The 27590-nt window shown below is 42.6% G+C and overlaps 2 protein-coding genes and 1 long non-coding RNA gene across 4 annotated transcripts in view; 1 reads left to right on the top strand and 2 right to left on the bottom strand.

Annotated features, from left to right (window-relative positions):
* Window positions 1-2024, bottom strand: part of hhla1 (HHLA1 neighbor of OC90) — a 19215-nt gene extending 17191 nt beyond the window's left edge. Inside the window, exons 1-3 of the mRNA XM_016663956.1 lie at window positions 1231-2024; window positions 947-1003; window positions 36-119 (exon numbers count right to left, since the gene is read on the bottom strand). Of these exons, the coding sequence (XP_016519442.1) occupies window positions 36-119; window positions 947-1003; window positions 1231-1321 (232 nt within the window). The 5' untranslated portion in view covers window positions 1322-2024. The remainder of the gene's footprint in view (window positions 1-35; window positions 120-946; window positions 1004-1230) is intronic.
* A 4949-nt stretch (window positions 2025-6973) lies between these two features.
* kcnq3 (potassium voltage-gated channel, KQT-like subfamily, member 3) overlaps window positions 6974-27590 on the bottom strand; it is a 56994-nt gene continuing 36377 nt past the window's right edge. For both annotated transcript variants that reach the window (XM_007577909.2, XM_016663965.1), the window contains exons 3-16: window positions 19745-19835; window positions 19504-19630; window positions 18153-18325; window positions 17584-17757; window positions 17192-17302; window positions 16792-16887; window positions 16617-16711; window positions 16459-16485; window positions 14364-14557; window positions 14176-14284; window positions 11736-11867; window positions 11556-11651; window positions 11384-11471; window positions 6974-11077 (exon numbers count right to left, since the gene is read on the bottom strand). In XM_007577909.2, coding sequence (XP_007577971.1) covers window positions 10592-11077; window positions 11384-11471; window positions 11556-11651; window positions 11736-11867; window positions 14176-14284; window positions 14364-14557; window positions 16459-16485; window positions 16617-16711; window positions 16792-16887; window positions 17192-17302; window positions 17584-17757; window positions 18153-18325; window positions 19504-19630; window positions 19745-19835 — 1999 coding nt within the window. In that variant the 3' untranslated portion in view covers window positions 6974-10591. The remainder of the gene's footprint in view (window positions 11078-11383; window positions 11472-11555; window positions 11652-11735; window positions 11868-14175; window positions 14285-14363; window positions 14558-16458; window positions 16486-16616; window positions 16712-16791; window positions 16888-17191; window positions 17303-17583; window positions 17758-18152; window positions 18326-19503; window positions 19631-19744; window positions 19836-27590) is intronic.
* Window positions 25608-27590, top strand: part of LOC107833807 (uncharacterized) — an 11536-nt gene continuing 9553 nt past the window's right edge. Inside the window, exon 1 of the long non-coding RNA XR_001659576.1 lies at window positions 25608-25619. This is a non-coding gene — a long non-coding RNA (uncharacterized LOC107833807). The remainder of the gene's footprint in view (window positions 25620-27590) is intronic.

The raw sequence follows: 27590 nt of genomic DNA, 5'->3' as shown, positions 1-27590 counted from the left end.
CGGCGGAGCGGAGATGCGACACTGCCATGACGTACCTGATTGGCTGGAATTGATCAGCGTGTTGACCAGAGGCGTGAGGTCGATGGCGGTGGGGTCGATGGCGCTCTCTGCTGGGATTTCTGGGAGGTGAAGCAGAGAGACGGAGATTATTCTGGGTTTGGTCAGAATCACTGATACAGAGTCACGTCTAAACATGGAGCAGAAATCAAATTATATTAGATGAATGAAAACAACTCAGACAACAGGATGAGTTTTAAGGTTATTTTATCTGCTTTTAAATGTTCTGGGAAAGAGTCTTTACTTTCAGGAAAACACAATGCAAGTTCTAGAAAGCACCCTGTATGTTCTAGAAAACCTTTTAAGTGCCTTGAAATATCAGCAGTACGTTGTGAAAACTGGAAAACATCCAATAAATCCAGAGCAGCGCTGTCGTCGTTCTGACCTTCAGGTTTCTGTGACCGGCTCTAGTTTCTGTAGTTTACAGAAAACAATCTGCATGAATCCATGCAAACAATCAGAAAGTTCTGGAAAACGTTCTGGGAAAGTATCCAGATTGTGGAGAGTGTCCTGCAGAACCTTCTACATCCCATAATATATCCGTTAAGTTCTGCAGAAAAACTCCAGAGTTCAGAAACAGTTTGTGTGAGTTTGTTCAAGTGTTTTATAATCCTGCAAGTTTTAGAAAGTTCTTCTCATCCATCAGGAAACTTTGAGCTTCATCCTTTTTCTGACCTTAATTTAATATTTTGCAGAAACATGAATGAAAACTAAACAATTTCTGGAAATTAAACAGAAAGAAAAGTTTATTTTTCACTACAGGAGATAACAGAGTATTTGCTCATTTTGTGATGGTCAGTTATTAAAATTTATTGAATAATTTGTGTCTAAAGTTTTAAATTTATCAGGAAAAATTTGTAATAAAGTGTTTTTGAAAGAGAAAAAATACCTGAGAAATTACTAAAGTCTCTCTTGTGTCGCTCGTCTTGCATCCTGCTTCTGAAATCTGTTCAGAAACAAAGATTACAACTTTTATAAAGATTTATAAGTTTTTGACTGATGGGATTCAGCAAACATGAAAACTATGAGAGCTTTACAGTTCTAATTATTTTATTTTCTGCTGTTACATTCATGCATAAATATTCTAAGAACAGGTTTTTTTTTGCACAGATAGAAAGTGAACATTCACTAAAATAAGTTATTTTTAAATATCAGAAGCTTTGATGGACCAACCTCGGCTGAAGAGGATGAGGAGAGAAGCTGCAGAAACACAGGTGATTAACTGGAGGCGAGGAAGCAGCAGAAGCCTCCTGAGAGCTGCCATGATGCTGCAGAGCGTCAGACACGGCGGCTGCAGCAACACGGCAGCTGCAGCAACACGAGGAGGAAAAGAAAACCTTAAAATCCAGCAGAATCTCTGCAAAGGAAAACCAGGAAGAGGAGATCTGACCGCGTTTCAGCCGTGCAGAATGAAACCGTCAAACTTTCTCAGAGTCACACACACCGCCGGTCAGAGGATTCAACTAGGCCGTTTTCTCCCCTCTGAGCAGCAGCTGCTGGCAGCTGGCCGGCGGCTTGGAGAATTCAGAATAATTCAGATCCTTCACCACCTGCAGCAGCTCGCTGTAAGAAACACCAGACCTCCAGGGAAAACTGCAGAAAGGCTGCAGTTCACAACACTGACCTGCAGAGGGAGCAAGAGAGACTAACGCTGAGGCAACACAGGATTATTTCATGAAGTACATTTACTTTGTTAATGTCCAGGGAGGAGGAGGAAGGTCAAGTTTTTATCCAAATAGAAAGCTGAAACTCTGCAGCATCACTGTGAGTCCTAGTCAAAGTTCTGATTTCACCAGGACAGTTATCTTGGAGTGGTGTAGTCAAAGTCCAGAAGTTAACCTGACAGGACATGTGTGCAGACGTTTTCACACTCTGGTCGATTTGGAGAAGGAAGAACAAATGTTACCAAGTTAAGAAGCTGATATTTTCCACCAGCAGAAAACGGATGAACCAAGAACCAGTTTAAGGTTCTGGACACTTCCTGCAGCCCGGCCCGGCTCCTGCTGCAGCCCGTCCGCTGCTGCAGCCCGGCTCCTGCTGCAGCCCGGCTGCTGCTGGATTTTATTTAACAACAAAAACATTTTCTCCAGAACCTTCAACTGATCCGAAATGCTTCAGCCAGATAACATGATCCGATCTGCAGGTTTGATTCCTGTTAAACCGGAACGTTTCTCCCCACTGTGGCCCTGTGCTTGTTCAGGATGTCAAAACACAGAGGGAAAACAGAGCGTCTTCAGTCAGAGGCTTCTTCAGACCCGCTGTAATACAGACTGCTGCAGGAGATCTTCCCACCAACAACCATCACTATCTCTTTGAAGAATCTGAATTAACGACTTACATTTAATTTCCCTTTGGGATCAAAGTAAAAATAACAAACGAAGTGAAACAAAGATAAAGTCTAAACTCAGATGTTGATCCTCAATCTGGATCCAATTAAACACAAACAGCAGCTCAGTGTGATCAGAAGGTTCTGGAAACTATTTTTATAAATTATTATTCAGTTTCCTGGTCTGAAGAGAAACAGGCCATGAATTATTTCAGCCTGAGAAGAGGTGGGAACTTTTACAGTGTAGTTAAACGGTCATAATGATTTGCTGCAGCCTCAGATCAGAGAGACAATCAGCAGGCGGCGTTCATGTCGGATCGTTCAGGAGGAGGAACCAGGCAGGGAACCGATTCCTCCGGAGGAAACAAGAAATCTGCCAGAAAATAACCCAAAACGAGACAAAAACGTTTCTCTGGTTCCTCTGAGGAAACATCACAAGTGGCAACATTACAGACATTAAATAACATTAAATAACATTACAGACATTAAATAACATTAAATAACATTACAGACATTAAATAACATTAAATAACATTACAGACATTAAATAACATTAAATAACATTACAGAGCTGCTGCTACTGCTGCAGGGCAGAAGGTGAATATTAACAATAATCCAGATTTTCAGCCAATTCCAGCAAACGAATCTTCAGCTGCAGAATTTATGAAGTAAAAGACACAAACACACATCGATAAAAACAACAATCCAACCAATAAAAACCTCCACAAAACAAAACAATTAAAAACAGCAGCAGACATGATGCAGCGCAAAAAGAAAAACCAACTGCAGTCAGAGCAAACACTCGGATCAGAACCACCAGAGTTCTGATCCGGTTCTGTTTGGTTCTATTCAGTCTGAGTCCAACGTTTCACAGACCTGGAGAAAATACTTCAGTAGTTTTCATTCTGATCTACAAAGTTTTAATATGTTGAATTTCAAAAGCAGCATCACAAAAACTAAATGATTGTTTCAAAAGTCCAAATTTCTGATTTCACCAAATCCGACAATCAAACATTTTGCTTCATATTTAATATTTTAACTGAAAACCTGAACTTTAAAGAAAATCCCACAGATTAACTTTTAAAGATTCAATAATATTTATGGAACAACAAAAACAGTTTAGAAAAGTGACTAAAGTTTTATAAAAATAACGTGCAAGTTTCCTGGGAGTTAAATGGGAGCAAAGAAAGTTTCCAAATATGAAGAAGTAAAATGACTCAGTTTTCAGTTTATTACTTTATTAATAACTGGTGCAATTGAAAACACAAAATTAAAAAAAATCAAGTAAGAATACATTTGCATATTATATCATAAAAACAACATATCCAAAGTGGTTCAGGACAGAATCAAAACAGCAACTTTAGTTGTTTTTTTTTTAAACTGAAATGAGAAATAAATGAAATGATGCAGAGCTCTGAAGGCCACTAGTGTAAAAATGTCCAAACGTTCCTAAAATTAAACTTAATAAAAAATGTTTCAGTAAGAAGCTGCCGTCTTTTCCTCACGTAAACCTGCCTGAGAACGGAGACGGCGGCTGCAGGACGTCTCTAACGCCCTCATGTGGGGACAGAGTCCCGTCGATGGCTCTAAGGTCCTCATGTGGGGACAGAGTCCCATCGATGTCTCTAACGTCCTCATGAGGGGACAGAGTCCCATCGATGTCTCTAACGTCCTCATGAGGGGACAGAGTCCTGTCGCTCTGTCCAGACGCCGCAGACAGTTTTGCGTTCGGAGTCTGACGGCCTCAGCGAGAAAAGCATGAGATAAAACCGTAACTGCAAAAGGCCAAGGCACAAATAATCAGTAGCAATCAAAACGTCCAGCAACATTACAGGTTGAGTGCAGGAGGCGCCGCTCACCGTGGAAACAAACATTCATAAAACAACTTTTCTTCGAGCAGTATTGCCTTCTGAACTACATGGGTGCCATAAAGTGCTCCTTTTCAGTCACAATTATTAAACACAGAGAAACGGCGTGACTCGGATGCATGCTTATCGCGATGAGACAGTTTGATGTTTCATGGTTGTTCTTTTTAAATTATCCGTTAAAGTGGGACGGCTTTTATTCTCCTGCAAAAACAGAAAATGTGAGCAGCATGTTTTCCATCTGAACCGTGTCGGAGAGTCCAGGTGTTTCATTTTCACTCATTCATCAGCAGAACGATGCAGGTGTTGGAACCAGGAAGTAAAGTTTGTTCAGACATTGTTCTGTGGAAAATGTAAAAACTCTGCAGCGTTTCCACCGCAGACTAAAAATCAATTCCAATTCTACATGTTCATCAATAAAAATTAAAGTCCAAGAAACAGAGAAATGAAAATTTTCCCTCATTACAAACAGAAACAATGTAAGGACAGAAAGCAGAATCTGAATTTAAAACTAAACTTGAATGAACTAGAAAACAATTCAATAGTTTAAATGGAAACTTTGAAGGGAAAATTTAAAACCAATCAATGAAATATATTGATCCAGTTCTGATGTTCAGTCAGAAAGTCACAAAATACAAAAACCAAATTACAATTAATCAGCAAAGAAACAAAGAAGAAGAAACTGAACCTGGATTCAGACATTTTTATCTTTAAATCTGTCAGGATGGAAACATTTAAAACATTTTAAAACATCATGGATGACGAGGGAAAAACTTCACATTAAGCAAAATGAACAGAAAATATTTGATTTGAAAACATCCAAACAGAAAGAAATTACAGATTACAGATATTTTTTATAAAATATCTGCTGACCAGTTAAAATGTGGATGAAATATCATCATTGTGGCTTTTAGCAAATAGAAATAATTCAGGCATCTACCTGAGCTGAAAGTGAAGAAGTTTGATCTGATTTAAGTGAATTTAATTTGATTAAAAGTTTTTACATCATCAGAGTTCTGACAAACTTTTACTAAATGTTGGTTTGTATTAAAATACAACAGGTAGTTGCACTAAGTTATTTGGATTGATGACTTTTTGCTTGTGTTGAAGATGTTTCAGATAAACCAGATAAAATGAAAAGACAATAAATAAAATAAAAGCAAAAAAATGGACAAAAGTTTCTGACGTAATAAAATTGATTTAATTCAAGTGAGAATAAATTAAAGTGACAATTTTTCACTGCAAAAAGTAATGCTAGCATTTTCATTTGAAAGACTTTTTACTGAATATAAAATATTACTGGATGTTTTCAGTAGGTGTAATAAAGAGAATTGGTATTTTATAGTTTTGGTAGCATTATTCTTTTTGCAGCTTGTTTCCCGTCATGGAAGACATTTTCTCTAATTAAAAAAATAAATTTTAACAGTGTTTTGATGTCGACTCTCATTCTTCAAGTGCGATTCACTGATGGATGCAGGTCAGTCAATTTGAAAGGAAGCCACACGTTGAATTTCAGGTGGAAGAAAAAAGTACAGCATGCATTTAAAATGTTTTATAAACTAAAGGCAAAGATATTGTTGTGCAAAACATTTTAAAGAACAATAATGAACAAGAAACATCAAAACATTTCAACCAGAACAGGAAGAAAAACAGAGAAACAGTAAAAACTTTACATGTTGGTCTGAGTGTTGCAACTGAGCCGAAAACAGCAGAAACGTCTGAACCGGATTTACAGAAACCAGATTTTAAATCACGTTCATAAACTGAGGCGAAGCGTCCGAAACACTAAATCATGAATGACTGAATCATTCTGGACGGAGTTTGAGGCACAATGAATGAATGAATGATGAATGAATGAATCTCTACAGGGATACAGATTACTAGATTATCCTGCCTGTGCAGTGACAACTAATCCTACAACATTTTGTTTTATATAAGTGGCTTAGAGGAACAGATTATATTTGTTGTGCAGCAGATTAAGCAGATAATCGAACGTCTTGCCCATTTCACTGGAGTCGCCTCTGACTGATGCAGCAACAGGGAGTTAAAGGAACCGTTTGAATTTCTACCACTGGGTTTGTCTGAGGTATCTATAAGAAGTCAGTATCTTATCAGTACCTTCAGTCAATTCTCTGTTACTCATCTGACTTTATAAGAGCTGCTAAATGTATCTTGGTCCAAAACTCCCATCCTAAAATAACTTAGGATGGAATAATGAATGTGAGGACTTTACCTTTGTACTCGAAAGTTTTAGATTTATGCTCTAACATGTAGCTTTGTTTTAAAGTTAGCAGAACACAACAGTAAAGTTAAATGTTATCTGTTTGCTTCATAGCTAGCTGCAACATTAGTTTGACTGTTAGCTTGGCTGTTACCATAACTTGGAAATAAAGTTGGCAGGCAGGCAGTCAATCTGACTGCAAGTCTGTTAGCCCAACTGCTAGCTTGACATATCTTGCTTGTTAGCTTGACAGCTGTGGATTTGCCATTAGCTTGACGGTTGTCTTGCTTATAGCTCAACACTGAGGTCAGTAATTAAACATTAGACTCTGCCCTGCTAATGCCCTGTTAGCATTGCATATTATTTATTAGCACATTTATAAGGCTCTAAATCAACTGTTAGCTCAACACTTAGCACCATGCTAGCTGAGGGCGACCTTGCCTATAGCTTCAGAGTAAACCGAACCATTAGCCTGAATTAAAACTGTTTTGTACTCATTTGTACTCAGAAGTAAAAATCTGAGTCCAAGTTTGAAATGAATGAGAAATCCAAATTCAGTCTGAACTGTGAAGTCAGAGGTTTTGGTGCAACAGGCAAACAGGCAAAAGTTTTCATCCTTCTGTTTATTTTTTATTAAAATCAGTCACATATCCTGCTGAATAAAATATGTTTGTCAGCATATTCTCTAGTCGGTAAATGCATAAAATACAACGACATTAGCTTGTATTGCTAGTAGCAGTGAGTCTGGTCCCTGAGCACAACAAGCAAATCATAAAGGTTTTCTGACCAACAAATGGCCCGTGGTGAAGATGGGACTGTTAGCTCAACTATTAGCCTGTTAGCTTTACAGTTAGCTCATTTATTATCTTGAAAATTAGTTTGAGAGTTGGTTTTTCTGTTAGTGTGACAGCAACTATCAGCTACATTCACCACCTTCACACTAACTAATGTCCTTAACAAGTCACTGAGATCACACTGAGTCCTACCTAGTAGGTAAAAAACTGACTACTTATAGCTACTCCACACAACCCCATTAAATTCAAACTATTCCCTATAAGTTATAAAATTCTTGACTGCTGAACGAACTGAGGAAACATCTTCTTACGGCTCATTAAAAAACAGACTAACAAGTTTGAATTCAAGGAGTTCTGCTTTTCCTATTAAATCTACATTTACTTTTTAAAATATACAGAAGATCTGCAGCGCTTCAAAAATATAAAACCGTCTACACAGAGTGAGATTGTTACATAGAGTTTATAGTAGAGTAATAAAAGCAGAGCGGAGGCTCGGTGTGGTATTATCTGCTTCTACATGCGATAACAGCTGATAAATCAAGTCTTCAAAGTTTTTCAGGTTTTACGTCACAATCTGTGATTCTACAGTAAAGTAGGAAAAGCAGTTCAGGCCTCAAAATGTTTCCAGGTCGTTCACAACATCCAGATTTCAAAATTACAAATAGAACAAGATTTAAATACAATTAAGAAACTTTAAGTATATATAAATGTCTTATTGCAAAGTAGGATAAATAACATTTCCTACACTAGATTTATTAAGGGCTGGTATATATTTAAATGATTTTGAACCATTTTAGAGCAATTCAAACATAACAAAGCTAAATATGCATTTATCTTAGCATATAATAAGTTTAGTGTTTAACTTTTCAAAATATATAAAAAAGATTAGCAGCAGATTTAATTACTTTCTTAATAAGTACATTATTTTCATTGATAGCAAAAATAGTAAAGAATTAAGTTTTAAAACATGCACCAGCTAATCGCAGTGAAATTACAACTTTATGGTTCACTTTAGGCAGCTGTTACAGGAGGATTCATTTCACTTTTTACAATTTAATGACTTGATTATTTATTGTAGAAACCTGAAAGCGAAGCATTGCTTTTCCTACGTTGCATTACGTTGTGTTGCTCTGTCATAAAATCCCAGTAAACTTTAGTCAAAATGTTCTAAAATTAATATTTTTGTCTTTAGCAAGAAAAACCTCAGAGTTCAAAACGGCAACATTAACATCGACTAATGTAGAAAACTTTTAAAAACCTTCAGATTTCACTTTTTAAAGCTGTTTACGACTCAGAAATAGGTTTATGGAGCAACACTTTCCTGTAAATCAAGCATAAACTGAGACAAGAATAAATTATTCAGACAATCCAAAATAAATCAGAATTGATTATATTTCTCTGTTTGGGTCATTTTAGGGAAAGTCTTGAATAAATCTCAGCTGAGAAACTTGAAAATGCTACATTGACGTTTATAAAGAGCAGGTTCTGAGTTTTTTATTTCAAATTTATTTTCACATTATGAAGTTTTCTGATCCTTCAAAATGTTGTCAGAAATCTGAGATTTACACACAGCCCCATAATTTAAATGTTAAAACATGTTTTATAAATGTTTTTGTTTACTTCCCAAAGTTTCTTACGAAGCGTTTCACAGCCTCTGAAGCTTCAGGTTTTCCTGGGTTCTGGTCCAGTAGGAACCCGGTGGTTCTTAGAGCTTTTCTACATGTTAGAAGTTCATATCCGTCTCCAGCCACTTTACCTTCATGACTTTCTGCTCTGTTCTGCACTGAGAAACTTGTCACACATTTTAACCTAATTAATCTCATTTTTTGTCCATACAAAGGTTTGCATGTTTCTGGTCTGTAAATCTGATGCAGAAGCTGCAACCGCTAACAGCAGCGATGGACGACGAAGCCGCTCCTCTCGGCCCTCTGGGGTCATTTCTGTATAAATGACCTGATTGGATGCTAGAAAAAACTGTTGTTGTGTTCAAGTTGTGCTAAAAGGAGTTAGCATATCAGGGAAGCTATGCTAGCCTAAAATAGCATCTCAATGCTAAACATGTAGCAGCTAATGCTAATGTTAGCGTCCACAGTCCTGGACAGAATAAAATTTTGCTCCAATCAGATGGTTTAAGAAACTAAATAACAGATTAAAAACTATAATATCTTAGTTGTTGAGCTCATGTTTCTATTTATTAAATAATTTAGCAGCAAAAATTGGTTTTCAAGAGAATTTGTTGCTTATTCTGTCAATATACGGTTTTAAATTAAACAATTAATTAATTACAGACTCTGTAATTAACTCAGTTAAGCTTTAATCGAGTCCCATCGCTGTCGTCCATGGAGCTGAATTATCACCAGAGTTTGAGCGAGTCAGTGAAAACGTACAAACCTGTTATGGTTAAACTTTTACATTTACTGCAACTTTACAAAATAGTTCAATAACATGGTTTCACTTTGTCATTGTAACTGTTTTATGGGGATTTTTATTTTTAAGAATACCACACTAAATCTGGGTAAACATGGGAAAAGCAAAGGGGCGTAAATACTTTGTGTCTTTTTACATATTGACCAACATTATGTTGCCTGTGTTTCATGAGATGAGAGACGGTTCATATCCCTGAATTCATGTGCCAGCAAAGCATCAGAATTTAGTGTTTCAAATATTTTCTGACTGTAAGTTAGTAAATCTGAGATGATTCCAGCGAAAACAAAACGACATGAAAGTAAGAAGTTTGGATCAAACATGGAGACAGACGGTTGGTGAGGAACAAGAACAGACAGGAGACTTTTGGTTCCAGTGTCGCCCCCTAATGGTCACCCCAGGAATGGTGCAGCATCATGCAAACCATGCAGAAACAAGGATGTCTTCATATAAAAAATAAGTGTTACAAAATGGCATAGCAGGTATATGTTCCATTCAATCTCTGTTCTTTTTCCTGATAAATCCTGAAATTTGCAGTGTCTACACTAAAAGTCACATGCGTCACATGCAGTGCGGTTGGCTTTGCAGCAGTAAAGCTTTTGGTGTATATATTACGTATAATGTTCTTTTTTAGCTAAATTTTCGTGAAGAGTGCGCTGTACAGAGTTTTTCTTTACAAACGGTCTGCTTTCCCTTTTTTTGTTTTGCCGTTGGGGCGGACTCGTTGCCGGACTCCGTCTGGACCGCGGTGGTCTCTGCAGGTCGACGGCGGGTCGTTCAGAACGCGCAGCAACGAGGCGGATTAGATCCACCTTCGGCCCAAAGGTGTGGCTTTGACCCAGCGTTCTGGGTTTTACAGGCATGGGTTGGATTTAAGGTCTCAGAGCCGAGGCGACGTCGTGTTTCAGGGCGGCGTGTTCCACTCTGCGTCCCCGAACCCCTCGCCGGTGGAGGAGAGGGGCAGGGCGCCCCCGCTGGGCGTGAAGGGGTCCGTGTCCGTGTCCGTCTCGCCCTCGGCCAAGTAGCTCGGCCTGGTTCTCGTCCAGCTGGCCTCCCCGGCCGCCGCCGACAGGTCCTGCAGGGAGCTGATGGGCAACACGGTCGGCCGCTCCGTATACGTGGGGATGGCGCCGCCTGCCGACCTGACCCCCTGCCTGCCGCCTCGCCCTCTGCTGCAGGTCGAATTGGCTTTGCTGACAGGCACCTGGTATGACATCTGAGGGAACACCTCGGAGTAGTTGAGGAAAACCCGGCGGATCTCACCGTTCGCCGTCTGGTCGCAGGCCTCCACGGTCATCCGGGAGTCGCCGGCCGAGTCCACCTGCAGGTGCTCGGTGTGCTGGATGTGCATGTCCACCAGGAAGTCCAGCTTCTTCTCCATGTCCTCCACCTGAGACAGAGACACATCCGTCCATGAGCTCAGGAAAGTGACCCGGAACACCGAAGCTCAGAACCATGAAGGACACGGTCAGCCGCTTCTCCAGGTTCTGAACAGAAACACGTTTAATTCCTGATTCCACAGAGAAGAAATTCATGGATTTAAAGGTTTTCATAAACTTGAACTATGAATAAATTTAATTAATCAACCAATAAAAACACAACAAAATAATAGCAGCACAACAAAAACACACCAGAGTCCACAGATGGGAAGTGGGGGCATCAGACCATTATATAGTTCTTTAATTTGAACTCTCACCTGCCTCTCCACCCTGACAAATCTACCCATCATGCTTTGGTCTTCAGTGTCTGGCATGGACGTGGCTTTGGCTAAGTAGGACTCATGCCTGAAACAAAGAGAAACACGAACGTGAAGATGGTGCCGCCATTACATGCTTGGACATTAGAGATGCAGAATGGTGTCGCAGTACCTGGGTGACTGGCTGGATGGGTAGTTAAAGGGTGTTTTCTGGGGCTTCTTGCTTTTCGGGGTGAGGGGAGGTCCAGGGGCAAGAATCATGTCGATCCTTTAGAGAAGGAACACATTGAGCACGGCACAGATGAGGCATTTATCTAGATTTACCCTCCACATCTGTGTGGTGTCTGCTCACCTTGTCTGGAGGTATTTAATTCTGCAGAGCATGTCCAGATGTCCGGCAGAGTACTGCTCAATCACATCTTTGACATCGTAAGGCCTCAGAGTTTCCTTAAACCTCTTCTTGTTCAAGAGAAATTGCATGATCCTGTGAAAGAAAGTCCAAGATCAGGATTTCAACGAGGAGCGTAGCTGCATCTGTTGAAGCTTTGCAACTTCCTGGAGTTGAATCAACTACACTGTCCAACCGAGGCAGAAGAGTCTTAAAAACCTCAGGACATCCGTCCATTGTGGGGACTGGTTTCTATCTCCAACGGTCATTGGGCACAAAGGGCTGTACACCCTGGACAGGTCAGTGATCCATCACAGGGTAATGCTAAGGGCATCTCAGTGGCCAACAAACCTAACGCTGATGTTTTACATTGCTGAGCTGTAGGATGCAGGTTCAATGTCTGCCCTGGGTTGGCTGCTTGGGGGGATGGGCCAAACCCACCAGGAGAAGATGTCAAAGAGGCGTCAAACGACTAAAAACTACCAAACTGCTGGGTCTCAGAGAGAGGTCATGCCAGATGCTAGAATGTCTTTTTCTTTGGTCAAGTACATATCTCACCACCTAGTCAAAGACTGTAAGGCAGACGGAGCAGCAAATTAAACCCCTGTTGACTTTGATTGGACTGGAGGGAGCAGTAATAAAACAAGCACTGTGGATCAGTCCTGTTCTTGTATTGGTGGCATTATCCTTTCAGTCTAAACTCGGTGCCCTCAGGTGGATAATGTTCATCTTAAGGACTGCCTGGTCTCAGTCCTCAGAGTTCAGATGACTCTGTCGGAGCTCCAACGTAGCCACTCTCTGTGCACAACCTCCAGTTTGGTTTAGACTGGTGTTTCAGTCCTCAGGGGCCGCTGCCCTGCATACTTTAGATGTGTCTCTGTGCAGGAACACCCGATTCCAATGACTGCATGACCTCCTCTGCATGAAGATCTACTGTTAATCATCCACCTATTGGAGTCAGGTGAGTGGCAGAAGGGCCACACCTAAAACATGCAGGGCAGCGTTCCCTGAGGACTGGGACTGAGAAACACGGGCTTAGATCCAAGTCCAGCCTGGCAAAATGCCTTTTACTGAACAGTCACCTGACAGGAGCTCCTTTCTCTAGCCGCTCATTTCAGGCGAACCGTACCCCGCCTCCTTTGCTTTAACACTTTTCCTACTTGAGTTCAATCCCGTCATCCATCAGGTCTCTGACATGCTCGTCTTTGAGACCTGTTGCCACCCACTGAGCTGTTATCTTCAGCTCTTCCCAGAGTCCTCGGCTGCTGCAGGAGCTCCGGTGTTTGGCAGAAAGTCTTGGGGGTCCTGAAACCAAAACTCTTCATGTCCGAGTTCCCCTTTCAGGGAGCCATTCAGCCGCAGCATAATGGGGAGGGAGGAAGAAGTGCTTTCACAGGGTTAATCACTCATCTCACAGGTCTTCACACTAGATTGAGTTCCTGCATTATGTCAGCTGTGTGGCCTATAGATGCTCCCGGAGGCTGTTAACATGGTTTACATCACTGATGTCGACACATCCAGCTTTGTATTGCTGAAAGTCACACTGAGCACACATGATGAACCTGAAGACCAATTACATGTGGAGCTGAGAGCAGTTTGCACTAAAACACATGAAGGCCTTTAACTTGGTCACCAACAAAGTTTTGATAAAAAGAAACATTTTAACTGGTAACACATATAATACTGATATAATACTGCCTGATTATTGCAACGTGCCAAGACAGGACAGAGCGACGAGACTGCCATCTATGGAAAATGTTGGCCTAAAACAAAGTTTCATTTCAGATCAGTAAGATAAGCATCGAGGGTTTCAGAGCTTCTGCAGGCCAGTGGCAGGAGGGAAACCTGACATGCAGGGCAGAGCATGTTGACCATCACCTCTATGAAACACAAATCCGCTGTTCATTCGATCAGGTTAAAACAGTCGGTGTTTTCTACAGACTGGTTGTTAAACACTTTTATGATCCGGCTTCGGGTCTTTCTGTACATGTTGTCCCTGGACATGATGGTTTCTCTCTGGATATTTCCCCTGAGAGACCAAAGACATTCCTCCGTACCACTCCATTCCTGGAGACCCTTCGGTTGTAGGCCTGTGGGAAAATGGGCGGAGCTACAACACAGTCCTTTGGTTGGGACAGGAAACGGTTTTCTTCATGTTTGTTATTGCTCTAGTATGACGCAGCGTTAGGTGTTTGGGTTTAACCCAAGCCGCCCAATGAGAGTCCAACTGGTGGTGGAAACATTCTCCACTGGACATAAAGTATCGTACCAAACCATTCCGTACCGCTCAGTGGAGACGAGGCAAAGACCTTTTCAGGTTTTCTCTCTAGACTTTGGATGCTGTTTTAACAGAATCAAGCTCAAAGTTCAGGATCACTGGAAAGTGAGAAGGATTACTCCGGACCTGACTGCCCTGATGACCAGTTTCAGTGTCGGGATCATCTCCTCCAGAAGGATCTCTGGCGGGAAGCCCCGGTCCTCCAAGACTGGGTCTGCTGCAAGGCCTCCAGTATCTGGAAGACAAACAGGATGCAGTCACCAGCAGCAAACTGAGCGCTGGCGGAGTCGTCCTCCTGCGGGTGGCGCTCTGACCTTCAGAGCTCTGCCGCAGCGTGTAGGCCTTCATCCGGAAGGCGGTCCGGAAGCGTTCGCGGTTACTGAAGCCGGCAGGTTTGGGCTCCTTGGAGGGGCTCTCCTCGATGGACTCGGCGTTAACCTTCCTGACCATCCCCAATGACGGCCTGGCGTTGGAGTTGCGGACCCGTTCCAGCAAACTCACCTTCTGACTGAGGTGGAGAGGAAAGGAGCAGAGCGTCAAACCGTTTACATCGTGTGTTTGACAATAACAAGCTGCTTTCTGAAGTGCAGAAACAGGAGAAACAGGTGTTGACCACAAACATACAGGCAGGACTGGCACTAAAATAATATATTCAAACATTTGTAGTAAATATTAAAGAATCGTGTAGGATTTCACCAGCTGAGGCAAAATCTGCCAAAATATTTTCTTGTAATGTATTAACTACAACTAATTAAATCTGAAATGGACAAAAATATTAAACTTTTCCATGACATCCGACCAATCGATCAAATTTATTTATAACACTTCTCAGCAGCAAGAAAGTGTTTTACATCATAAAACACAAACAGTCACAGCTGAGAAGTCAAACATTACATTTCGTTTCCATCACCAGTGCACATCATACATGTTGGTCCATGTTCCATTTATTATGGTTTTATATGAACCTGCACCACGTCGGGATTCCTGCGTCTCCAACGGAAACATCTTTACATCCTCAGGTTCTGCATGTCAGAGCTGCACGAAGCGGCGAAGAACCCAAGGAGGTTGGTCTTGTGACGATATCTGGCAGCACAAAGTCGCAGCTTTCTGGTAAAATAAGACTCCTGTGTCCCTGAGAAGAGGCAGGGCAGTAACCGGAGCCGGCAGCGGCCCAAACGAGGCCTCTGAAACGTGGAGCGCTCTCAGCGACTTTGCTCCCACAGCGGACACAATATGAGCCTCTATGTGGCCTCCGGGCAGAAAAGGGCCGGCAGATTACAGCGCTGAGAGGCTGCAGAAAGGCAGCGCTTTAAAGGAAGAGGGAATCTACTTTCTGAATGCTCCTCGGCGAATAAAGAGAGGAAAATGGGATGTGATTATCCCCAGATCTCTCTAAACGAGGCGACACAACAAGCCCAGATAGTCCAAGGCCCAAAGTTTTCAGCTCAGAGCTGTGGTGCTTATTTCCAACAACAAGATTAAACTTCATAGAGATAAAAGAGATCACAATAAACCGGAATGGAGAAGATCTGAAAGGATCTGCTGGCATCAAGCAGCAAAACTCATTTTCTGTTCACATTGCAGGGAAAAGATCCCAGATTAGCACCAAACTGTTGAGAAAAGCAAAAACTCACAAAGAGCACAAAGCGCTGCCGTGGTTTCTGGATGGAGTCCAAAGCAACCAGATGAAGTCCGACCCAGATCCGTCTCTTTGTTCAGGATCATGTCTTTATAGTTCCTGTGTTCATGCAGGATTTTCCCAGCAGTGTGATAGAAAATGAAAAACATCTGATTGTTTAACGAGGAGCTGAGAGAATAAATGAAGAAATGAGACGCAGACGGAGGAACGAGATGGGTTTGGCTAACACCAAAACTCACTGATCCATTTATTGGTAATCAACCGATAATAAATACTAATTATCACGCAGGAGCAACTCAGACGAGTTCAGAACGAGAAGAAATAAGATTCAACAGTAACTCTGAACGTGTCAGAGACCAAAAGTGATTAAAAGCATTTTTTATTTTCTAATATTTTCAGAGTGATTTTGACATTTTGATGGGCTGCAGAAACTCATTACTGTCTCTGAGCTGATGAAGGGAAACCATCTTTAATTAATGAACCTGAACCGTCACTCATCATTCAGGCAGGACTAATGGGCGGACGCACTAATAAGTTCTCAAGAAATCCTCAGCTTGATGTTAAAGTCAGAATGAGCGGCTGATCAGGATCGGCTTCTTCCCAGAGTCATTTATCCGAGTCATGGATTAATATAGGAAGCTATTTAAAGCCTGGCTGGGTGGGATATTTTAGGAAATGTTCATTATTTTCTCTCTTCAGCTGGTGGCCTAATTAAAGTCTTTACTGTAGGCACAGCTCTGTAATTTGCAGCGTCTCTGCAGGAGACCCACCTGACCATGGCCTCCAAGGTGTCCTTCCTGTCAGACAGAGAGGACAGAAAGTCAGGAAATAAACAGAAACCTGTGAGATTCAGACTGGCATTTATCTGGAAAACCTGAAAGTATTTTAAACCTGCAGCTTTAAGGGCTGGACAGCCGGAGCCTCGTACCTGAAGCAGGGCAGAGAGATGATGGTTTCATAAAATCTCCAGGTGGCAATAAGATCCTCCCTGATGGGGTTGGTGGAGTAATACCGCCAGGCCGACTGGGTTCAACACAGAACAGCTTCAGGATTCTGATGTCACACACAGAACCAGACGGACACGTTTGGGTCTGATCTCTGACCTGGATGAGTCCGGCCGCCGGGTGGCGCCGCTTCTCAAAGTGCTTCTGTCTGTGCTGCTCCTGGACCTTCAGAGCCAAACCAGAACCCAGAATCCCCTGCAGCCGGAACCAGAGCCACAGTTCAGGCTGCTGCTTCATAAGAGCATTGATAAAAATAACAGAACGGCTGATCTCATCGGTCCGAACGAGCTTTAAGATCTAATTACTGCTGCATCAGTTTTGTATTGGATTAGTTTCAGTCAATAACAGATTCATTAGCCTTGTTTTTCGCTCAGCTTTTGTTTTTATTAACTGTTGGTGTAGTTTGCTGTAAGTCCTCTCACACTGACCAGCCGTTAGTCTAACCTGCATATCTGCAGCCGAGCATCGCAGCAGCTAATGGTCATGACTCTACACTCACAGCAGGCAGAGCGAAGAAGGAAACTCCGATCAGAGCGAAGGTGCCGGCCAACAGCCTCCCAGCCCAGGTCTTCGGGGTTTTGTCTCCGTATCCGATGGTGGTCAGCGTGATCTGCAGGAGAGAAACATCAGAAACCAGAAAGGTCACAGAGCAGATCCGCAGCCGTCAGGATCGGGAAGGACGACGGATTTAATGAGGAGAAAATCAAAGCTTTATGAACCCGAGGCGTTCGTTACTGCAGAACTTCACACAGATTATTTCTACTGTGGAGAGAAACTCCGTTCAGATCATATCACAGCCGTTCCCATTTACATGTTTATAGGGGGAATCCAGATTCCTTACATGAAATGAAACCAACATCTGTGCAGTTATTTCAGCAGCGGTGAACGTACCAGCCCCCACCACAGCGCGTCGGCGTACGTGTCGAAGTCCTGCTGCTGGCTCTGCGCCGTGGGGTTCTCCTGGTCAGACACGTTGACCGAGCCGTCGTCTTTCTCCACCAGGTAGACCAGGAAGGACGCCAGGATCAGAGACAGGAAGCCGATGTACCAGGCCGTGATCAGCTCCTGTGGAAACACCGGCAGAGCCGTAAAACCTCTGGAGCTGCACCCAGGCTGCTCAGACATCACGATGGAGACGTCCTCCTTCTGCTGACGGTTTTAACCTGAGACAACTGATTAAATCCTCTCTACGCGTCTTTAGGATCCATAATGAAGCACAGAGGCAGACAGCAGAGATTAGCATGTGGATCAGTAACTCAATGGCAGGATTAACTCTGAAAACATGACGTTGTTTGTGTCTTTACTTCACTTTAGGACTTTTTATTCACAGTTTTAGTGGATAAGATGGATCTAACCAATGAAAAATGGTAAACAGATTTTAAATTGTGTGTTTCTGTAATCCCTGGAAGCTACTTTATCGTTTTTCTGTTTCCAGACGTGTTTTCTCTGGTCGGTCGTACCTTACTGTGAGCGTAGATGGCCGAGCCCAGCAGCTTCCACGTGCCGCCTCTCCGGTCCATGCGCAGCATGCGCAGGATCTGCAGGAAGCGCAGGCTGCGCAGCGACGTGGCCAACACGTTGCCCTGGTTACGCACCGCCACCACCGGCACCGAGGCGATCAGCACGAAGATGTCTGCAGCAGAAGGACCAGAGTTTCTGAGAGCTAATGAGTTTGACCCCAACACGTCTTTGTTGGGGAAAAAGAGACAATTTTTCAAGAGATGTTAATCTCTGAGAGGACCTGACATAAAAAACTGATTTAGTTTGATTAATTCACTCTTCTGTTCACAGCTCCTCTTGAGAAAAGAGCCGCTGAAGTCTGCAGAGCTTCTCATTTAAGTCTCAGATAAATCCTAACACAGCTGACAGAAGTGTTAAAATGATGAAGGTTACAGGATGATGGATCCTGCTGCCAACTGTCAGAAAGGAAAGCTGCTCTCTGAATGAAGGAGAGAAACATCGGCTCTCACCGCCTCGTTTACCTGGAAGGTATCCAGATGACACTGGGGAAAAAATCAACCTCACAGGTTTGCTTTTATGTTGGTTTTTAGTTTAGCTTTCTTAAACTCTCTGGTGAATTTCAGAGCCAATAAAGTAGTTTAAAACATTCGTCGTGGAAATGTTCTTCAGGTGACAGAAGATCGACTTTGTAGTCGTCTTTATGTGTCTCTGAAGGCTCAGCTCTGAGGTTGATATTTTCCATCCTGATTTTTGAGTTTAATGTTACTATTAAACTAAAAAGGAGTGAAAAAGCTATTATTAGTATTTTTATCTTATTTTCCCTAATAAACGGAAAGAAAAATGATCAAATTTAATTTAAACTCTTTTTTTCTGTGCAATTTGATCTTTAAAAATCGATGGAACCAGAGGAAGTCCTGGTCGTTATCGTCTCCTGGTTTCTGCTCAGAGCTGCCAGCTCGCTGAGGACGGACAAATCAGGCGTCTTCAGCTCTTCAGTGGGAGTTTTAAAGGCTGAAGCAAGCAGCTCTAAATCTGGACAAGCTGAGGATGTTTGATGCCTCCAGCAGCTTCAGGCATCCTGACTGCCACAGAGAGTGAAGGACAGCCTCTTCCAGGGAGGATTTCTGGCCAATTACTGGAAATTTATTCTGAAAAGCTGCTGGTTTGTTCAGGGCAGCTGACAAAGCTCCTGTCAGCCTGACTCACTCTGCCTGCACGGTGCATTTACGAATGTTTTCACCCTTTTCTCTGAAATAATCATCATTGTGTTTCTTTCAGCTTTATAAATGACTTCCTGAGCCTTTAATTTTATCTGTAAGCATTAACATATTTATGATTCTCCCTGCTTACCCAGAATGCACAGCGGTTTGCGGGCGAACTTCAGCCTCCCCCTCCATCCTTTGTAGCGACAGCAGCAACCAGCCGCCCAGATCCTCAGTGCAAACTCTGCTCCAAATATGAAGATGGCAAACGTTTCCTGCAGAGGAAACAGGCTCACACATCACTCTGTGTGTGTGTGTGTGTGTGTGTGTGTGTGTGTGTGTGTGTGTGTGTGTGTGTGTTTTCTGTGGAGAGATGGAGTCGTTCTCACCAGTATGACCAGCCAGTGTGCAGAATCCTTCTCATGTTCCCTGAATGTGGTCAGTATGGCCAGAATCAAACATCCCAGAACGATCAGAAACCTGCAGAGAAAAGAAAAAACTGATCAGACAACAAAACGGTTCGAGAAATTACAAATTATCTGGAGGATAAATCAGCAGAAAACCAGCAAGAATTCAGCCAAACAGCGAGTTCGTTGCTGCTGCCACTAGAGGGCACCGTTTCCTCTTAAGACGACAACCATAAACTTAGACTAAACAATAAACGGTGCAGATTCTGCACGTTGCTGCCCCCTGGCGTCAGCTGTAAAAACACCAATAAATAAAACCGACCAGTTCTTCAAACTGAGACCCGAGCAGGACGATCCATTTAAGGCACCAAACATCCAGAGAGACGATGACAACCAGCATGACCCGACTGCAGGTTTTCCAGTTTAACCAGCAAAGATCAGCCTGAACTGAATTTATTTAACGGTTTAATGAGAGGAACAAGCAGCAAAAACAACTAAATGAATAAAAACATGCAGTGAAAAACAAGCAAAGCCTTCCTGGGGATTAATGATGAAACCAAGAACAGTTTTATGATTCGGGTCAAATAACAGAATATTTTACCAAATTAATAAACTTCTCATTTATCCCACAGGGAAGTTAAATATGGGCACATGGTGATGCTGAGGGAAGGAGGGATCTCCTGTAGCAGTCAGTCTCGCAACAAATCTTAAAAGGCCTCTGACTGAAGATTGTTGCTGAGTGAAATGCTAAAAGGTTAATCATAACAACTGTCCAAAAGTAAATAAGAGCAAAAATCTTTCCAGCTTCCCAGAATCCAAAACCAGAGGGAACAATTTCCCAAACAGCCAGTGAACGATGACGGGAACATTCCCTAAACTGAACGGATGTGTTTGATCCAGATCCAAAATATTAAAATGATTAACAAAATCCTCCCGGGGTTGTTTACATCTCAAGCTGCTGCCGCCGTGAGCTGGACCAACCCAAACTGTAACGCCGAGGCTCCTTCATTACTTCCTGTTGGACAAATAAACGCAGCGCAGGGTCCCATCTGTGCTGTGATTTCAATCTGGGCCGTCCTGCAGAGAGCCAGCCGCCAGGACAGAAACCTCCTTCCCATCTTTTCCCTCCGCCACGCTCAGTAAGGAGCGGAGGCGGAGGACGGACACTCAGAGGGAAACACTTCCTGTCCGTCTCTGACACAACAGACGAGGAACGAATGTTTTTCATCCCAGCAAGACAAAAAGTCCAAGAGTCTCAGTTCACTGCCTCAACAAAGATCAGCACGATTTCTGAATCTGTCAGCAAATAAAGCAAAGAGACACTTAAAACTTGAAAGACAAATGATAAATTAAACTACACTGCGATACAATCAAATTGGTTCAGATAAGTTAAAATCAGCTAAATGAAGATGAACAAAGAAAGAAACAAATAAAATAAGCCGAGATGCAAAAAGTAGGTTAAAACAAAATCTCCAAATTAGCCAACATATAATAAACGTAAACTAAACAAAACAGAGATCATATAAAAAAAGCTAAACTTAAACTCAGCTGTTAGTCTAAAATGAAATAATGTAAAATATTACAACATCTAATTTTGTCTATTTATGATCACAGATCTGGTTTCGTCACTCGATCGATCAACAAATCCTCAAAATGTTCAGCTACTGGACCGAAAACAAGAATTAGCCACAGCTTTCTGTGCTCTAAGTGATCGGCCCATCCTCTATAACTCACTTTACATTCGTTAGCGCCGCGGAGGCCCGGTTCTGATGGGGCTCCCCGGCCCAGATGGGTCCCTGGAGGATCCCTAACAAACAATTTATGGCTGAGATTCAATACAGTGAGTGCAGACTCTGCATGTCTGACGGATAAATCCCTCAGATATATGCAAATAGCGGAGAGAACGGAGCAGAGCAGCGGCAGCGGCTGCAGACAGAAGTTAAAAAGTGTGACATTTATTAGAGCCACTGGGGGTTTTTATATCTGACATGCTGGGAAAAACAACCAAACTTCTGCTTCATCAGCAAATCTGGCTGCTAAACTGACACAGTTAAAAAACCCAACAAGCCCAGAGCCTTCACACAACATTTACTGCTTTTAACAGCCCAGAGTGCAAAGATTTATGATGTGGATGTTTTGTCAAAACATTTAGAAATGGTTATCCTTTAATTGCGTTTCTCTGGATACTTTTCCAGAGAAAACGCCTCCTAGTGGTCAGTTTGTCTCTGAGGGTTTTGGTGAGTTATTGCTCTGCCTCCCGTTGGTCAGAGGTTGGACTTCAGGTTAGATTTGCAGCTGTTTGAAGCGAAGCCAGCAGAAACCGCCGTTCCTCCGACAGCTGAGATTCACACTCTGGTCAGAGAGCTGCTGACCCTGCAGGACAGTTTCACTCAGCGGCTGGACGAACCGCGAGTCAGGAAATAATGCAGCTCAGCAGCTTCACTGACGCGCAATTATGAGAAAAATGCTGCCGAGTCACAAACCAGGAGATCCTCAGACACTTAAAGAAAACCACGGAAGATCACATCCAATGTAAAATCTGTTCTACTCTGAATTATTCAGTATTTGTAAAGCAACGTTTCTGATGATATGTCGGGTGATTTACATCCAATCCTTCATTTCGGAGAGATTTCCTCCACATTCAGGCTGTTCCACATTAAAGCTGAGGTGGAAACAAAACTGATCCAGAAACGTCACACTGCCTGCTTGTCTCTGTGGAACGTGAGACAAATTATCTGTTCCAGAAAAAAACGTGGAAATTTCTGAGTTTGAAAAATCAAGAATTTGCTAGAAAAAACGTTTTGCAATAAACTTCAGAAATCAGAGGAAAAACCATGGAGATGTTCTGAGTTTGAAAAGTGGAAGGTTTTCCACTTCTTTTTCCATTAGAGTTTTTTTCTTGCAAATTTGCAACTTTTCAAAGATTCCAGGTTTTTTTCTAATCTTTGTCTTTTTTTCTACAAAATTTCTGACTTTAATCTCAAAACTTGAGTTTTATTTTTTGTGGCACATTTTTGACTTTTCAAACCAGAAATGTTTTTGGTTTTTCTAGAAATTTCCTGAGATTCTTTTGGTGGAAAATTAGTTTTTTTCTGTCGAACTATCCCATCCTTAGTATCGTTATTTTCTAAACGTATCCAGATGTTTGGTGTCTAAACATCTGGACTTTCTGCTGATGTGGAGAAAGCAGCTCCTCAAACATGAAAAGGTCTTTTTTACATCCAAACACTGAACAGTTTCACAAACCAGAGCTTTCAGAAGAGCCTCTGCAGATCCATCAGCCGTTTAAAATAACCAACACTTCCCCTGGTTTCCTCTGCAGGAGAAGCCAGCCCACAGACTGACCTCTGACCCCAGCCTCCATTTACTGGTCTTACATGTGGAGTTGTCTCAAAGTGATTTAAGACGGGCAGGACCGTCGCTGACACGTTTGAATTATTACTTCAGAGAAATGGATGCGGATTTGACCAGCAGACTCCAGAACAGAGTTTCACCTCCGTTACTGAGGACGTTCAGCCTGATCAGTCACTCCTAAAGGGCGTCTGTCGCTCATCAATCAACGGCGTTCCTCCGACCCGCAGCTCATCCATCAATCAGCCGAGTTCGTCTGCCCAACTCTGAAGTTATTAACAGAACCGAAGACGTTTTGATGAAAAATCACTGGGTCTCACATGAGGGAGAGGATCTGAGTCTGTCTGTGTTTACAGGAGGGATGAAATCAGACGGGTTGACCTGGTTTCTAAGCAGCAACTTATTGTTGCCTGCAGGGAGAGAGAGAGCAACACCGACCAGCTGCCTGAGAGCGAGAGTGGAAAATTAAAATAAATGTGAAGCATTAATGATGCAAGAAGGAGGTCAGGAAGGAAAATCGGAGCCGAAATTCTGCTTCCAACGTCGCAAAGCGTGAAGAGAGCTACAGGTGGGATGGGTGCCTGTTAGCTTAACTATTAGCAAAAACACCACAGTTGTGGATGATTATAATGTGTGATGCTGCTGAGTGAGGCTACGAGTCTCATATGAATTATTAATCACCCATCAGACGTTCTAGGGTTCAGGGTTCCCATGTCGTCCGCCCCTTCTTTTCACAACTCAGAGGACGACATGAAGTCCTCTGCTTCAGATGCTTCAGCTCGTGTCGCTTTGCAGGTTTTCAGCTGTTTTTGTGCCATAATCGCACATTTAGATGAGACTCTATGTACAGTTTGTACCTTCAACAGTTCCCAGCTGCGTTATTCAGCACCAAGCTCTCGTCCGGGCCGCGTTTCCGATGGGCTGGCCTGCCAAAGGCTGGGATTTGTCACCTGAGTGCCCTCGAGGCCGAGGCAGCCATTACTGGCTTGGCAGGAGGAGGTGTCAGCAATCAGTGTCAGGCGTCCAGCAGAGCTGTTCATTAGCACGAGGACTGCTCTCGCCTCACTGACTCTGACGTCTGTCGCCTTGTCCCTCCGTCTGGGCTGATGGAAACAGGTTTGCTTTGTCACATTCAGCAGCTCATTTAGTCTGCAGCAGCAGCATTCAGGCTCTCCAAAGACTAAAAGGTCAACATGGAGAAGTGGGACTCCTGGACGCAGTGATGTGATTCGACTCTGGACGACTTAATGCGTCTTTTATAATTAGCAATTGAGAAATAATTTCCACCGAAAGCCTCTATTTTATAGGATAACTGGCTGCAGAAACTGTGAGAAGCAGAAAATCCTCTTAACTGCACGTTTTACAATAAAGACATGAAATCTTTTCACTTTTTACGAGATATAAAGGATGCACATATGCTAATTGTTAAAGGCTCTTACAGGGTATCGCCAGGCTTACTGAGGGCTTTATGTTTGGGACACGGGTTACCTACGTACGTTCTGAGGAGCAGACACAGGATAGGAACCCAGGAGGAAGACAGGCGATGAAGTGAAGGGGCGTCTGATCAGCCAGTGTCTCTGTTACTCATCGTATCATTTAAACACACAAACAGCTGCTAAATACATAAAATGCAGAGTAGAAACAATTTATCCACCATTACTTCCTCTAGTGTAACAGACTAGAAACTTCCTCTAGTGTAGCTCCATATGCATCCCACATAGAGCACTGGACCGCTTTATGCTGCAGGGAACCTGCAGGGATCGGCTGGATTAAGACGTAATTAGTTAAATGGTAACTCTGCTTCCTTTCTAATCTCACTGACTACTTTGGTGGTTGCTAACCTACCAAACCGCGCTCAGTGGTCACACACTCTGGAACCAAATTGATGGAAAACCATTTGGGGCATCCTGCAAGCTTTAGTTCTGTCCCTGGTTTAACACACCTGGAACCAATGATGCTGAGGAGGTTGTTTCTACCACCAGGGGGAGAAAACATGCAGGATGCCGGCCCTCCAGGTCCGATTCTGGGAACCACTGAGTTACGGAGTAAATCACCAAAGGGATTGAGAGACACCAGAGATATTTATGGGCACATTTGGAGGGTAAAGTAACATGGGACCCTTAAATACCGTATATGGATAATTATAGGGTAACAGTAGTTATTGGCTGTACTTACAGAATGCTCATAGAGTAATTACTAACCAGATTTAAAGGGACACTTCAGAGTATTACAGATTATTTCTTTGTAATATGCAGGTTAACCCAAAGTCGATAAGTCAATGAAATACTTAGGATGATAAGAATCGACTTACAGGGTGTGCAGGGGGCAATTATGAGGAGCCAGAGGAGTTTTATTACCCTGAACTTATGAGGTGAACTTAAAAAGAGCTTCTGGTTTCACTTACTGGTACCGCAGAAATATCTGAGCAGTCAGAAAATATTTCAATACAATCAGTGAGGAGGTATTTTACTCTGTGTGAGACCTGAGTGAAAATGAACAGGAGGCTGTAAAATCACAGGAAGGGGACCTCGGGTGCGTCTCCATGGTAACGGGGCTTTGAGAAAGTTGGGGTTTTGTTGAGTGGAGAGTATTTGGTGTGTGTGTGTTTTAACAGGAAACACTGTTAGCATTAAACAGTATTTACTTCTCCTTAATGAAAGCTTTATTCTTTCCAGAGTAATGAAGAAAAGGTCATTATTTATAGTGGCTTACAGTCAATTTAACTCAGAAATACCTTATTGGTCCTTATTGATCCTTATTGATCCCAAATGGAAATTACATTTTGTTGTAACTCATTATCGAACTTTCTACACAGAGTTTATGGTGTAACTATTGAGTATCATTGGGTTTCTTATGCTATACCTTTGGAGCATCACTAGGTAATTATGGGTCCCAAGAAGGTCCCTATGGGGCCCTTTCAGGATGCTAATAGTTTAGTCAGTGGGTCACTTACAGGATGTCCTGTGAAAAGTTTAGCTTTGGGTTTTAACAGGCAGAGCATTTATGGGTAAAGGGCTAAATAAAAGGTTTGTGCAATTAAACTCCCAGGTTTGTTACTAAAACAATGCAAACCTTTTCCTATTCATGAAAACTAAAAGGTTAGGTTGACTGTTGTCTGAATTTACCTGCAGAGAGAAGAACCTGCAGAAAAACATCCAGACACGTAAACTGGACCCAAACCCAGAGCTGAACGTCTCGGGTTGGTGACGAACAGAAACAACCAGATCCAGGATCCTCCCAGTGCAGCGGATGATTATCTGCTTTCCACTCAGAATTGATCGTTTTGGTCCTCAGTCATAAATCAATCCCGTCTTATTGTTGCAGTAAACAAACTGGTTTTACTGTTTAAACCAACAGCAGCAATCAAACACATGGAGGCTCTGAAAGGTGATTATCTTCAATATTCAACGCATTTTAATGAAAACATGTTGCTGATTAAAACTTTACAGGCTTTTATTAGTAGTTTTATTATTATTAAGGTTTGCTAACAGCGCCACCTGCTGTCTGTTGGTCTAGACGTGAAAGTGACTCCAATTCAAGCAAATAAATATTTAAAAAAGAAAAAAACCTGATAAATAAAGATCGTATGTTAATGTATGTTTTGTGTGTTTAGGTTTGATAAAACTGAAAACCTCTCAGGTGAAGGAAGTCGTCCTGGTTCTCTGAAATCTCTCAGGTGTTCCCGGTCAAAGGTCACGTCAGGTTTCTCAGCTTCCTGTTTCCTCTCTGAGCTCAACGAGCTGCAGCATCACTCCATCCTCTCTGCTCCTGCACACGAGATGCTTTCTGTGTCTCCATGGCAACAGCTGCTCACTGGAGCATCCCTCCCGCTCCCCATCGCCATGGCGACACCTGCTCGTCTCCCTCCCTGCTGCCAGGGAACACCGGCTTTAGAGTCTCCATGGCGACGAGCGCGTGGCAGACGAGTCGCACAGCGAGCGGCGCGACGTGATTGGACGCCTTTCAGAGCGAGTAAACAGAAAATCCTCAGACAGAATCAACAAAAGGCCGTCTGATCAGATGATGTCATCCTCACTTCAAGGAGACTTTATGAAGAAATGCAGATATAAAAGTATAAAAGGAAACGCTTAGAGAACGCCACAAAACTAAAACCTGATGATAAAAAGCTTCAGGCTATAAACATCCACAACTCCATCACCTCCAACAGGTTACAGCAGAGATGAACTGAAAACAACCAGTTTTCATTTCAGAAACAGAAAATGTCTCAGCTTCTCCCTCCTTCACAACAAACATCCGCCTTCGATTTCCAAAACATCAAACAAAGCCGGACTCTTCAACCGCAACAAGGAAAACATTTTCCTGAGCTGCTGGAAAACGGATCAGGTCAGGCAGGAGAGAGGCGACACTGGGAACCAGCAGTAATACTGAGAACCAGTACTGGGAACCAGCAGTAATACTGGGAACCAGCAGTAATACTGGGAACCAGCAGTAATACTGGGAACCAGCAGTAATACTG

The sequence above is a fragment of the Poecilia formosa genome, unplaced genomic scaffold, assembly GCF_000485575.1.
Source record: "Poecilia formosa unplaced genomic scaffold, Poecilia_formosa-5.1.2 Scaffold459, whole genome shotgun sequence".
Taxonomy (NCBI): domain Eukaryota; kingdom Metazoa; phylum Chordata; class Actinopteri; order Cyprinodontiformes; family Poeciliidae; genus Poecilia; species Poecilia formosa.
Note: the sequence above shows the minus strand (reverse complement) of the source record. Positions and strands in the feature narration are given on the sequence as shown.